Source organism: Microcaecilia unicolor, unplaced genomic scaffold (assembly GCF_901765095.1).
Source record: "Microcaecilia unicolor unplaced genomic scaffold, aMicUni1.1, whole genome shotgun sequence".
Classification (NCBI taxonomy): domain Eukaryota; kingdom Metazoa; phylum Chordata; class Amphibia; order Gymnophiona; family Siphonopidae; genus Microcaecilia; species Microcaecilia unicolor.
This window is the reverse complement of record NW_021963690.1, coordinates 394,279-409,222: the sequence shown is the minus strand read 5'-3', so window position 1 is coordinate 409,222 and position 14,944 is coordinate 394,279. Positions and strand designations below refer to the sequence as shown.

Sequence of the window (14,944 nt, the reverse complement as noted above, 5' to 3'; positions counted from 1 at the left end):
GGGAACGGTAGAGCAGTTAATTTTGGATATACCAGGAACCTTTAGAGGCAAAAACCGCTTTGAAACCCTGATGTTCCGCAAGATGCGTCTGTTAACAAGGAAATGTGTCCTACAGTATTGGACGGTAAAGGACCCGCCAGCATACTGGCACTGGAGGAACCAGTTGCACTTGTTGGTATCCTGGGAGGCCAGGGAGGCAAGGCTTTCGCAGAGGAGGAGAATGACTTTTTTGGCGATCTGGGGTCCTTACCTACAAATACTAAATCTAAGAGGACGTAGCCTACTTTTGAATGAAGGATGAGTTCCCTCTAGAGTGCAGCTTCATTTTGATATTCAGGTTCCTGGGGGGGAAGGGGAGGGGGAGATAGGGGAAGGAGAGTGGGAGGGTTAGGGGAGGGAAGAAACGGGGGGACATTGAAGGTTAAAATAATAAAGTTGGAGAAAGGTTGTTTAATCATCTTATACTGTTGGGATCATAATAGTTGTTAGCACCGGAATGAATGAGATTGTGTAATCAATGGGGGATCTCAACAAAAGGATTAAAGTAATGAGAGGGAGGGTTGGACGGAAAAGATCAAAAATAATGGTTGATGCACTTTAATATCTCATTCGTACTCAGATAGATGATAACTATGTTTTGATATGTTAAATGCGATGACTGTTTGTTTTGTTAAATCCTCAATAAAAATTGTTGAAAATTAAAAGAAAGGAAACTTAAAGCGGGTCAAAAAAGAAAACTAAGAAAATATGGGAAAAAGGTTTTTTCTGGTTTTTTTTTAAACAAACTGAAAGAAAAAAAAAAACTAAAAGCTATTTCCTTTCAGGCTCATATGCTAGCAAGGAATGGCAAACAGGGGGAATTATCTCTACTTTCTTCACACACTATTGCCCTGACCAACAGAAGAACTGACTTCGGGCCTCCTGCTTCCCAGCGTGCAATGCAATGACTGAACTTGCATCCAGAATTTCACAGGTTTCTTTCATTTATGACCGCAAATCAACAAAATTACATAAATCTCTCATTCTTACCCCCCGTTCTTCCTTGAGTAAAAATGATATTTGGCTGCAGGCTGTCTTCTTGCTCCAACAGATGAGGCAGGTAAAAGTAGAGATTTAACAATGGTAAAGATAGTCTGCTGCTAAGATTGAGTGGTTTCCACTTTACGTCCTCTTCTAAAATAAAACCAGATTTACAAAAAACAGAAAGGTACTTAATTCTGCAGCACTTGTACATAAGCCTTATTCAGTACTACAACTGAAAGTAGCCTTCTTATATAATAAAAGTAAACAATTCCATGTTTCCTGAACCACAATAATATACAAAGTAGAAACAATGGCAATAATATTTTTAATAGGACACCTGTGAAGCCCAAAAAGGCATTTATTGTAAGCTTGTTTTAGGCACCAATATTGACTTTATATGTCCCTTTATAAAACAAGCTCACAGATTCAGTCTCAACAGCACAAATTTATAACTTCTCTGAAAATGTCAATTTGTGTATGTACTCTACATGTGTGTAAACATTTTATAAAATACAAGTAAGTACTTCCACCTCCACTCCTCCCAGCCTAGCCCAAAGTATGCCTCTGGGAACACCTACATATTGAATGCATAAAGGGATATATACACTTTTCATGCACATATATGGTCACACAATTTTACATAAGTTCTTTTCTGCATTTAAAACAGGCTTTACATTAGGAACTTACTGTTTGAAATAGTAAGAGAACTCTTAACTTCCACTGAACAAATAAATGGCTAATAAGGACAAGGTACAAACATAATTGGGTAATGTGGATCTAAATCTGTATTACCAAATTTGGGAATCCTGTCCTATATAAAGGACCAAAAGATAGAGAGTTTGGTCTTCACCCTAAGTTAGTGGGACCTCATCATACCATAATCATAAAAAAATTAGGGCTGCACACCGATTAAAATTTTTAATCACATGATCGCATACTGTCCCCCTCACACTTCCTCCTGTATAGCATAAAATATACACAACAGATGTAAATTCTCAAAACTGACATATTTCAATTACTAAACGGAAAAAAAAAATATATTTTTTTTACCTTTGTTGTCTGGTAATTTTATTTTTCTAATCAATTGTTCACTGCTTCTGGTTCTGCTTCCCGCTGCCTGTGCTCTGAACTCTGTTTCTAGGGCATCCTGTGAATTCATTATTTCTTTTCTCTCCTCCTTTCTTCTTCACTTCCTGTCATATATCCATCTTTCATGTTCTGCTTTCTTCCATTTTCTTCCATGCAATCTATCTAGTTTCCATCTCCCCTCCATGGGCACAATCTCATCTCCCCTCTCCCCCTCCTTCCGCTAGCCTTCCCTCTGTGGGCACAACCTCCCCTTCCCTCCATGGGCAAAATCTCCACCAGGGCCTGGCATTTCTGCCTGGCTGCATCTCCCTTCCCCCTTTGCCTGTACTCTAGCATCTCTCACTCTTCCCCACCCCTACTGTAGCTGCTCCTACCTGCCCCTCTCGGTCCTCTGACCTTGCCTTTAACAATGAAGGCAGGCTGCTTCTCTCATTCGCCCAAACCTCTATCTATAGCCTCCCTCCCAGAAACAAGGAGTTCTGGCAGAAGAGAAGGGACACTACATAGAGAGAGGGCTCGGGTGGATGAGAGAAGCAGCCTTGCCTTCAGTGTTAAAGGCAAGGTCAGAGAACCAAGAGGGGAAGGTAGATGCAGCATGAGAGCGCAAGCCATCTCTTGTGAGCCCCAGTGCTGCTGCCCACAGCATCTCCTGCCTTGTGCCGATCCGGAAGTGCAGCGGGCTCGTACCTCCTCAGTCACTTCCGGGTCACAGGTGCAGAACTCTTCTTCCCCTACTTGGCCAGTAGCTGCCTCTTCCCACAGCAGTAGGGACAAACCGGCAGCCGGTCACTGCAGTTCAGGTGAGCCCCAGTTTTTTGTAATACTGGATGGTTGTGGGTGAGGAAGAGACCTGCAGTTAATGTGCATTAACATTTTTTAATGAGCAATAAACATTTATCGTGTTAATTGCTTTACTAATGTATTAAATGTGTGACCCTAGAAACATTTTCTGAAAGCAGGTGATGCGTATCTGGACAGGGTTACAAGACCATTTCTAAACTTTTGAGGCTCCAGTCATCCACTGTGAAACAGTCTAAAAATGGAAAAAGTTGAAGACCACTAAGACAGCACCAGGAGTAATGGTCCTACCAAGATTGACTCACAAGCAAACTGGAAAATCACAGTAAATAACAAAAAAAAATGTAAAGGACTTGTTTGCGTCTGTTCTTGCGGCCGGCGGAGTCCAATCAGGCCAGCAATACTACGCAGACAAACCCTCTCAACTATACCTTAAGAAACTGACAGGTGGATTAAAGCCTTTAAAACAAAAACACAGAAAAGAGAGCCAAGATAAGCTTCCTTTGGGGGAAAACACAGGTTTATTTTTTTATCCAGATATTTAGGATAAATAATAAGAAATAGTCATAGAAATAGTCTAGAATATGACAGAAATGAGAACATATATAGAAATGGAAATTACAATGGAAAGTGGGAGCAGGATATTCTTTCAAACTCCCTGGCTTGGGAGCCAAAAGAGATGTACACTGCCCAATCTCCTATCTGGCAGAGAAATATTATATAGGATTTCTTTTCCCTTTCAATACATGGAGCACAAGAAGGAGGGAGGGTTTCCTCACCTCCTTAATTAGCATCTTACAGTCAGGCAGGATCTCCTGACAATAAAGAAATATATAGCATCTGTTTATATTTCCTTTTGAAGATGCATTTGGTCTGTTGTCCAAATGTTTTGGACCTCTTCTATTCATCTATTCAGCCTTTCTCACACAAGAATACATTTTCTCAGAACCTTTAATTAGTATTTCCCCTATTCTGAAAGAGGAGACAAAAGTTAATTACGGCTTCCTTATAGAGTTGTTATAGAGGTGTTAGGTTTCTCTTGTCAATAGAACTATTGCTATTGACTCCAGGGATCAGGGAGATAGTGTTTGAATTGTTCTAGGCAGAGAAGGAAATAAGGTGTTACCTGGTTCATGGTTGTAAAAAAAAAGGGTAATTCTCTCCTGGATAGTAGCCTTACTTCCAAGGGCATGGGAAAGAATTCTGTCTCCTGACCATATTCAATGGGAGAAATTGTGGGCAATCAGGGCTTATAGTGTAATTGCCATTCCAGCAAGCTTCTCATGATTAGAAGGAAAGAAACCTTCATTTCTCTCTGTCCAACATATGAGACATTAATTTCTGTACATTAAATAATTGGAGGCCTTCCACCTCCTACAACAACTCCCCCCCCCCCCCCCGCAATAATATTTTCTTATCCAGTCCTGACTACAGGATTTCTCTCTCTCTCCTCTGTCAGCCCCCCTGCCCCCTTCACCTGGAACTTCCTTTGATCTACATCCTAAAAGTCTCTCAAAGGCTAATAAACACACTCATGTAAACAGCAAATGGACAGCAAATGGCAGGAGCTCATTGTCTTTCACTTGCTTGGTCAGAGGAAGGTGTGGGGAAGAGGTGGGGGTACTTGCTCCACCTGGCCTGCTTAATATCATTGTAATTTACAGAAAAAAGAGAAATTTCCACTTATCATCTGTACATTAATTCTTAGATATTAGATACTTAGCAGCACTGAAACTGCTTGGTTCAGGCCTTCATAAGTACAAAGTACACCTCCACCAACATCAACAGACTACAGGCCTCTCTCAATGTGGCTGATACGAGGGCTCATATTTCAGTCAACGGGAAAATACCTGAATGGAGATGTTGTTCATGAAAAGTGTAGCTGGGAAGTAATCATTGCTCTCTCTCTGTTTTGTTTAACACACTACTGCCTATCCCAACTGTCAAGTATGCAAGAGGTATCATAGTGTAGGGCTACTGTGCCACATCAAGAACTGGATTTCCCAAAGCCCATCTTAATAATGGTTTATGAACTTTTCTTTTGGGAAATTATTCAAACATTTTTAAACCCTGCTAACCTAACTGCTTTTATCACATTCTCTGGCAACAAATTCCAGAGTTTAATTACTCAATGAGTGAAGAAATATTTTCTCCAATTCATTTTAAATTTACTACTTAGTAGCTTCATTGTGTGAACCCTAGTCCTAGTATTTTTGGAAATAATTCCTACCATTCTATTTGCTTTCTTAGCCACCATAAGCACATATAAATACATAAGTATTGCCATATTGGGCCAGACCAAAGGTCCATCAAGTCCAGCATCCTGTTTCCAACAGTGGCCAACCAGGTCACAAATACCTGGCAAGATCCCAAAAAAGTACAATATATTTTATGCTACTTATCCCACAAATACGCAATGGATACTCCCCAAGTCCATTTTAATAATGGTCTATGGACTTTTCCTTTAGGAAGACGTTCTAACCTTTTTTAAACCCCGCTAAGCTAACTGCCTTTACCACATTCTCTGGCAATGAATTCCAGAGTTTAATTATATGTTGAGTGAAGAAAACATTTCTCCAACTCGTTTTAAATTTACTACTTTGTAGCTTCATTGCATGCCTCCTAGTCCTAGTATTTTTGGAAAGAGAAAAGAAATGATTCACATCTACCTGTTCCACTCCACTCATTTTATAGACCTCTATCATATCTCCCCTCAGCTATCTTTTCTCCAAGCTGAAGAGCCACAGTTGCTTCAGCCTTTCCTCATAGTCGTCCCATCCCCTTTATCAATTTTGTTGTCCTTCTCTGTACCTTTTCTAGTTCCACTATATCTTTTTTGGAGCAGAGGGTTTAAACGTATCATCAGTGATGACACCTAGATCCTTTTCCTGAGTGGCGAGTTCTAATGTGGAACCTTGCAACACAACTACGGCTTGGGTTCCTCTTTCCCACATGCATCACTTTGCACTTGCTCACAAAAGTCATCTGCCTTTTGGATGCCCAGTCTCCCAGCCTTGTAAAGTCCTCTTGCAATTCTTCACAATCCTCTTGCGATTTAACAACTTCGGATAGCTTTGTATCATCAGCAAATTTAATTACCTCACTAATTATTCCCATCTCTAGTTCATTTATAAATATGGTTAAAAACAGCTGTCCCAGCACAGACCTCTAGAGTGGAAGTGTGAAGGGTTAGGCTGATCTTTATATGACCTCCCCTACCAAGGAACCTATTAGTTCTTTATCCTAAATTCCCCTAAAGAGGTCAAGTGAAATTGAAATACATAGTAACATAGTAACATAGTAGATGACGGCAGAAAAAGACCTGCACGGTCCATCCAGTCTGCCCAAGATAAACTCATGTGTATACCTTACCTTGATTTGTACCTGTCTTTCTCAGGGCACAGACCGCATAAGTCTGCCCAGCAGTATTTCCCGCCTCCCAACCACCAGTCCCGCCTCCCATCACCGGCTCTGGTACAGACCGTATAAGTCTGCCCTCCCCTATCCTTGCCTCCTAACCACCACCCCCTCTTCCCCCCAACTGCTCCACCACCCAATTTCAGCTAAGCTTCTGAGGATCCATTCCTTCTGCACAGGATTCCTCTATGCATATCCCACGCATGTTTGAACTCCGTTACCGTTTTCATCTCCACCACCTCCCGCGGGAGGGCATTCCAAGCGTCCACCACCCTCTCTGTGAAGAAATACTTCCTGACATCTTTCCTGAGTCTGCCCCCCTTCAATCTCATTTCATGTCCTCTCGTTCTACCGCCTTCCCATCTCCGGAAAAGATTCGTTTGCGGATTAACACCTTTCAAATATTTGAACGTCTGTATCATATCGCCCCTGTTCCTCCTTTCCTCCAGGGTATACATGTTCAGGTCAGCAAGTCTCTCTTCATACGTTTTGGAACGCAAATCCCATACCATCCTCGTAGCTTATATATATATAAAAATAAAAGCAAAGGCCAGTGCAGAGCGAGCTCCTGAATCTCTTAAACCGCAAGTGATTCTACAGTGCTGGCTCAGGGATACACTTCAGCCCTCTTCCTTTTCTTGGTAAGCAATCAAAGCCACATCATCATTAGATTCAGGAATCACATGTTATCAGCATCATATGGATAACTACTCACTAATCACTACCTTTCTTATGAAAGTTCAGCAGAATCATGGAAAATTTGTTGTAATATCAGAATATGTCGACAGTTGTCCATCCAAGATATTAGTAACAAGCTGACCTATATTTTACCTTTCTAATTCACATCAAGTCACAATGCTGAGAAAGCTATGGTTTCCCAAAAGCAATGGGATCATGGACACGGTCTAATTCTTTATCATTCTGCTAGCTTAGAAATATGTGTTATGTCTAGCATCTATCTCAAGTTATTTCAACATTAGCTCAATGTCCAGTACACTAGTATTCAGCAGTTGCAGTAAGCAGAATCATCTAGCTTTAAGCTGTTTGTCTCCCCTAATTGTTACATTAATCATAATCATTTTCAACCCGGACCCTAGTGTCTGTATTCTCAGACAGAATTTCCAGACTATCAAGAGAACCCCACTATCTACCCTACTCCATTGAGAATACTGACCATTTAACCCTACTCCCTGGTTTCTATCTTCTAACCAGTTTTAATCCACAATGGGACATTGCCTCCTATTCCACAACATTCTAATTTCTTCAGAAGTCTTTCATGAGGTATTTTCTCAAATGCCTTTTGAAAATCCAGATATACAATATTCACTGGCTCACCTCTATCCAAATGCTTATTCACCCCTTCAAAGCAATATAGTAGATTGGTGAGGCAAGATTTCCCTTCACTAAATCCATGTTGACTTTGTCTCATTAATCCATGCTTATGTATATACCCTGTAATTGTTTTCTTTATAATAATCGCTACCATTTTGCCCAGCACTGACATCACGCTCACTGATCTATAATTTCTCTGATCATCTCTGGAACACTTTTTAAAAATCGGTGTTACATTGGCCACCCTCCAATATTCCAGTACCATGCTTGATTTTAAAGATAAATTACATATTACTAACAATAGTTCTGCAAGTTCAATTTTCAATTCTGTCAGTACTCTGAGGTGTATACCATCTGGTCCAGGCGATTTGCTACTCTTCAATTTGTCAAATTGCTCCATTACACCTTCCATGTTCAAGAGATTTGTTTCAGTTTCTCTGACTTGTCAGCATTGAATACCTGTTCACAACAGTGCTGTAAAATTAGTGCCAGAACAGCACGGGGAAATAAAGCCTTGATGATCAGAGCTAATAGCATGCAAATTTAGATGCGCTATCAGCTCTGATCATTGGGGTACTTCTGCGGGAGGACTATGCCTGAGCATGTGCCCAAGGCACAGCCCTCCCACAAAAGTTGTCTGACAGATCTGGGCTGTCAAATATTTTTTTAAAAAGCTCAGACCTGTGAAGCAGAGTAATAAAAGTACCTGGAGGTACAGTGGACCTCCAGACCCCCTACCGACCCCCAGACACAAGAGGCTAGGAGGCTGGGGGTGAGGTGGACACCCAGACCCCCTCCCCCCATGAAAAACAGTTTCCCTAGTGGCTGAGTGGCACAACCTCCATCTGCCCTGGTGGCCTAGTGTCTCCCAAGCCCTATTGAAGCAGAAGGAGGGAGTAGCACTCCCTCCGTCCTGTGAGTGCCCCCTTCAAAATGATGGCACCCTGCCCTGCGTTACACGTGCTTGCCAGCTCTGATCATAGGGTGACGGGCAAATGCAGTCAGGAGTGGAAGACTCGCCCAGAGGCAGTTGTGACCCAGTCGGTGGGAGCAGGATATTAGTGTAAAGCACAAGCACCAAGTGCAGGCGGACCTCAGCTGTGCTGGGAATAGAGCCTCACTAAGTGGCCACAGGCAGGTGGCTAGGAGTTTCATGACAGTAGTGATTCGAGTGGATAAAGTGAATAAAGGTACCTCATGATCGAGTGGATAAACGTGAGCCGGTTAATATTATGTATCTGGATTTTCAAAAGGCATTTGATAAAGTACCTCATGAAAGACTCCAGAGGAAAATGGAAAGTCGTGGGATAGGAGGCAATGTCCTATTGTGGATTAAAAACTGGTTAAAAGATAGAAAACAGAGAATAGGGTTAAATGGTCAGTATTCTCAATGGAGAAGGGTTGACAGTGGGGTTCCACAGAGGTGTGTGCGAGGACTGCTGCTTTTTAACATATGTATAAATGATCTAGATATAGGAATAAGTACTGAGGCATGTAAATTTGCAGACAACATGAAGTTATTCAAAGTTGTTAAATCGAAAGACGATCATGAAAAATGGCAAGAGGACCTTACAAGACTGGGCATCCAAATGGCAGATAATGTTTAATGTGAGCAAGTACAAAGTGATGCATGTGGGAAAGAGGAACCCGAACTATAGATACATGATGCAAGGTTCCACATTAGGAATCGCTGACCAGAAAAAGGATCTAGGTGTCATCGTTGATGATACATTGAAACCCTCTGCTAGTGTACAGCGGCACCAAAAAAAAGCAAACAGAATGTTAGGTGGTATTAGGAAACGAATGAAAACAAAACTAAGGGCATTATAATGCCTTTGTATCGCTCCATGGTGCGACCGCACCTTCAATACCGTGTGCAATTCAAGTCACCGCGTCTCAAAAAAAAAAATAGCGGAATTAGAAAACGTACAGAGAAGGGCAACGGAAATGATAAAGGGGATGGGATGACTTCCCTATGAGGAAAGGAAGAAATGGCTAGGGCTCTTCAACTTGAAGAAAAGACAGCTGAGGGGACATATGACAGAGATATAAAAATAATGGGTGGAGAAGAACGGGTAGACATGAATCTCTTATTTATTCTTTCCTAAAACACTAGTACCAGGGGGCACAAATGAAGCTATAAAGAAGTAAATTTAAAATAAATCGGAGAAAATATGTCTTCACTAAGGTAAAATTATGTATAATCATACCTGATAATTTTCTTTCCATTAATCATAGCTGATCAATCCATAGACTGGTGGGTTGTGTCCATCTACCAGCAGGTGGAGAGAGAGAGCAAACTTTTGCCTCCCTATATGTGGTCATGTGCTGCCGGAAACTCCTCAGTATGTCGATATCAAAGCTCCATCCGCAGGACTCAGCACTTAGAGAATTACACCCACGAAGGGACACTCTGCCCAGCTCACCACCGCCGAAACGGGGGAGGGGAATTAACCCAGCTCATCCCCACACAAGTGGGGGAGGGGAATCCGTCCAGCTCATCCCCGCGGAGCGGGGGAGGGACACCACACCCGCCGATGCGGGGGGATCTGGCTTATCCTGCAACCGCAACCGCGGGAGGAGCTGACTGACCCTAACACCGCCGAAGCGGGAGGGGTACAAAGCTGCCCTACAGCCGCACGAAGCGGGAGGGAGTGCCGGCAGAATTTATGTCTCAATCCAGCCCCGTAAAACGGGGGGGGGAGAGGAATGCAGCAGCTCACTGTAACACAAACTCGTCTCAACTCTTGAAGAATCCAAGTGAAAAAACTTGAACACGAAGTCTTTCTGAAGTAACTGAAGACTAAACTTGAACCTGAAATGCAACCAGAATAAAAACAGCACAGATATCAGGGAGGGGCTATGGATTGATCAGCTATGATTAATGGAAAGAAAATTATCAGGTATGATTATACATAATTTTACCTTCCATATCATCAAGCTGATCAATCCATAGACTGGTGGGATGTACCGAAGCAGTACTCACCCAGGGCGGGACATTGAAATCCCTGACCTCAACACTGAAGCTCCAAACCGGGCCTCCGCCCGTGCAGCCACCGTCAAATGGTAATGCTTGGAGAATGTATGAGCCGAAGCCCAAGTTGCCGCCTTGCATATCTCTTCCAAGGAGACGGATCCGGCCTCTGCCATCGAGGCCGCCTGAGCTCTCGTGGAGTGAGCCTTCAGCTGGATAGGCGGCACCTTCCTTGCGGCCACATAAGCCGCTGCAATGGCTTCCTTGACCCATCTTGCCACTGTAGGCTTAGCAGCCTGCAGACCCTTACGAGGACCTGCAAACAGGACAAACAGATGATCCGATTTCCGGAAATCATTGGTCACTTCCAAGTATCTGATGATGACTCGCCTCACATCCAGATATTTAAGAGCAGAGTACTCCTCTGGGTAGTCCTCCCTACGAAAGGAAGGGAGACAGAGCTGCTGATTCACATGGAAGCGAGAAACAATCTTGGGCAGAAAGGAAGGCACTGTGCGAATAGTCACTCCTGCCTCAGTGAACTGCAGAAAAGGCTCTCGACATGAGAGCGCCTGGAGCTCGGAAACTCTTCTGGCTGAAGTGATAGCCACCAAAAAGACTGCTTTCCACGTCAGGTCTTTCAGAGATGCCCTTGACAAGGGTTCAAAAGGCGGCTTCTGCAATGCTCTTAGCACCAGGTTGAGATTCCACGCAGGCACCACTGAGTGCAGAGGAGGGCGCAGGTGATTAACTCCCTTGAGAAAGTGCACCACATCTGGCTGAGAAGCCAGGGAAACACCCTTCAGGCGGCCCCTGAAGCAAGTCAGAGCCGCTACCTGGACTTTAAGGGAACTGAGCGACAGGCCTTTCTCCAGACCTTCTTGCAGGAACGCCAACACTGAAGAAATTGGAGCAGTGAAGGGAGAAAGTGAGCCTGCTTCACACCACGCTGCAAAGATACGCCAAACCCTGGCGTAAGCAGTAGAAGTAGAGCGCTTCCTCGCTCTTAGCATAGTGGCGATGACCTTGTCTGAGAAGCCCTTCTTCCTCAGACGCTGCCGCTCAATAGCCAGGCCGTAAGACCAAAGGGGGAGGGATCCTCTATCACCACGGGACCCTGATGTAACAGGCCCTGCTCCACTGACAGCCGCAGAGGATCGTCGACTGAGAGCCTGATCAAGTCCGCATACCAGGGACGTCCGGGCCAATCCGGACCCACCAGGATTACCCTGCCGGGATGCTTTGCCACCCGGTCTAGCACCCTGCCCAACATGGGCCAGGGCGGGAACACATAGAGGAGCTCTTGTGTCGGCCACTGTTGGAGAAGAGCATCTACTCCCAGGGATTGAGGGTCCCGTCCTCTGCTGAAAAAGCGCGGCACTTGGCAATTGGCCGATGACGCCATCAGATCTAGGCTCGGCTGGCCCCAGCGCTTCGTGATGTCCAAGAACGCCTGAGCAGATAGTTGCCACTCTGCGGGCTCCAAGGTATGGCGACTGAGAAAGACCGCCTTGACATTCATGACTCCGGCAATGTGGGCCGCTGAAAGCTGCTCCAGGTTCGCTTCCGCCCACTGGCAAAGATTCATAGCCTCCTTGGCTAGAGGGGCGCTCTTGGTACCTCCCTGGCGGTTGACATAGGCCACAGCCGTGGCATTGTCTGACAGGACCCGTACAGGCTTCAACACCAGTACCAGGATGAACTCCAAAAGCGCCAACCGAATGGCTCTGAGTTCCAGGAGGTTGATAGACCACTTTGCCTCTGCAGGAGACCAGAGCCCCTGCGCTGTCCTTCCCAAGCAGTGGGCTCCCCAGCCCGACAAAGAGGCGTCCGTCGTGACGACAATCCACTCTGGGGTCACCAGAGGCATTCCCGCAGACAACTTGACTGTCTGCATCCACCAGCTCAGCGCCTTGCGCACTGCTGGGTCAAAGGGAAGGCGCACAGCATAATCCTCCGACATCGGAGTCCAGCGCCGCACCAAAGATTGTTTAAGTGGTCTCATATGAGCCCTGGCCCAGGGCCCTACTTCCATCGTGGCCGTCATAGAGCCCAACAGCTGCACATAGTCCCAAGCCCGAGGAGGAGAGGCTACTAGGAACTGGTCCACTTGAGCCTGAAGTTTGACAATCCGATTGTCTGGCAGGAACACTCTGCCCACTTGGGTGTCGAATCGAACTCCCAGGTACTCCAGGGACTGAGTCGGGCGCAGCTGGCTCTACTCCCAGTTGATGATCCATCCCAGGGAGCTCAAAAGAGCAACTACCCGGTTCACAGCTTTGCCGCACTCTGCATAAGAGGGGGCTCGGATCAACCAGTCGTCCAGATAAGGATGGACTTGTACCCCTTCCTTTCGTAGGAAGGCCGCGATGACCACCATTACTTTGGAAAAGGTCCGCGGAGCAGTAGCCAACCCGAATGGGAGGGCTCTGAACTGGAAGTGTCGTCCCAGGACTGCAAAACGCAGAAAGCGTTGATGAGGAGGCCAGATGGGAATATGCAGGTACGCTTCCTTGTTGTCCAAGGATGCCAGGAACTCTCCTGCCTTCACTGCCGCTATAACAGAGCGGAGAGTCTCCATGCGAAAGTGCCGCACTTTCAAGGCCCGATTGACCCCTTTGAGGTCGAGGATAGGCCGGACAGAACCTCCTTTCTTCGGTACCACCAAGTAAATGGAGTAACGTCCCTTGCCAAGCTGACTTTCTGGCACCGGAACGACCGCGCCCAGGCGGATCAGATTGTCCAAGGTCTGCTGCACTGCCACAGCTTTGACCGGAGACTTGCAGGGAGAGAGTCCGAACCCGTCTTTTAAGGGTCGGCAGAACTCTAGCTTGTAGCCGTCTCTGATGACTTCCAGCACCCACGCGTCTGAAGTTATTGTGATCCACTCGCCCAGAAACGAGGACAGCCGTCCTCCAATCTGCACTAGGGCGTGGACCAAGGCCCCGTCATTGGGTACGAGACCCTGGGGGAGGACCGGAGGGAGCACCTCCGGGACGGCGGTCTCTGCGAAAGGAATGCTGCTTGGGGGAGAAATTCCTCTTGAAGGAAGAAGGGGCAGAGGAGCCCGACTTGCCCGGGCGGTACCGACGGGCTTCCTGCAACCGTCCTCTGAAGGCACCGGGACGAGTACTAGCCCGAGCCCTGACCTCTGGTAATTTCTTGCCCTTAGACGTGCCGAGATCGGTCACGATTTTGTCCAGCTCGACCCCAAAGAGCAGCTTGCCTTTAAAAGGCAATCCAGCCAGGCGGGATTTAGAGGCGTGGTCAGCAGACCAATGTTTCAGCCAAAGCCACCGCCGCGCAGAGATTGTCTGAGCCATGCCTTTAGCTGAGGCCCTCAAGACATCATACAGCAAGTCTGCCAAATAGGCTAAGCCCGATTCCAGGGCCGGCCAATCAGCCCTCAAGGAATGATCCGAGGGGGAAGCCCGCTGCACCATAGTCAGGCACGCCCTGGCCACAGAGGAGCCGCAAACTGAGGCCTGCAAACTTAAGGCAGCCGCCTCAAAGGACGACCTTAAGGCCGCCTCTAATCTTCTGTCTTGGGCGTCCTTCAGGGCCGTGCCACCTTCCACCGGCAAAGCCGTTTTCTTAGTCACCGCAGTGATTAAAGAATCCACGGTAGGCCACAGATAGGCCTCACGTTCACTTTCAGGCAAAGGATAGAGGCGGGACATAGCCCTAGCCACTTTGAGGCTCGCTTCCGGGACATCCCATTGAGCCGCAATTAATGTATGCATGGCATCATGCACGTGGAAGGTTCTAGGCGGGCGCTTCGTCCCCAGCATAATGGCAGAGCCAACAGGGGCTGAGGGAGAGACGTCCTCCGGAGAGGAAAACTTCAAAGTGTCCATGGCCTGTAACAACAGGTTGGACAAATCCTCTGGGCTAAAAAGCCGCGCTGCAGAGGGGTCATCCGCTCCATCCGAGCGGGGATCTATCTCCTCCAAGGAACCCGCAAAGGACCGTTGGGAGACCTCAGACACGCTGCCCTCATCTACATCGGAGGAGACAAAGTCCTCCAAGGCCTGGGAATCAACCCGAGGGCGTTACCTCTGGGAACCTCAACCTCTTTACCAGACGAGGGAGCAGGGGCAGCGTTTTGCATGAGGAAAGCCTGATGCAGCAGCAAAACAAACTCGGGGGAGAAACACCCCAGACTGTGCACTTCTGCAGCCTGGGCAACAGCCCTAGACGCACTCTCAGCCGGCGCTCGCAATAGCGGGGGAGAGACATGTTGCGCATCCAAAATGGCGTCCGGCGCGAAACTCCGCGAAGGAGCCGCGCGGGAAGAACGGCGCTTAACTT

The 14,944-nt window shown here is 46.3% G+C and overlaps 1 protein-coding gene across 1 annotated transcript in view; it reads right to left on the bottom strand.

Moving 5' to 3' along the window:
* LOC115459576 (alpha-1,3-mannosyl-glycoprotein 4-beta-N-acetylglucosaminyltransferase B-like) overlaps window positions 1-14,944 on the bottom strand; it is a 317,839-nt gene that overhangs the window by 217,907 nt on the left and 84,988 nt on the right. Inside the window, exon 3 of the mRNA XM_030189387.1 lies at window positions 1,030-1,173. Coding sequence (XP_030045247.1) covers window positions 1,030-1,173 — 144 coding nt within the window. The remainder of the gene's footprint in view (window positions 1-1,029; window positions 1,174-14,944) is intronic.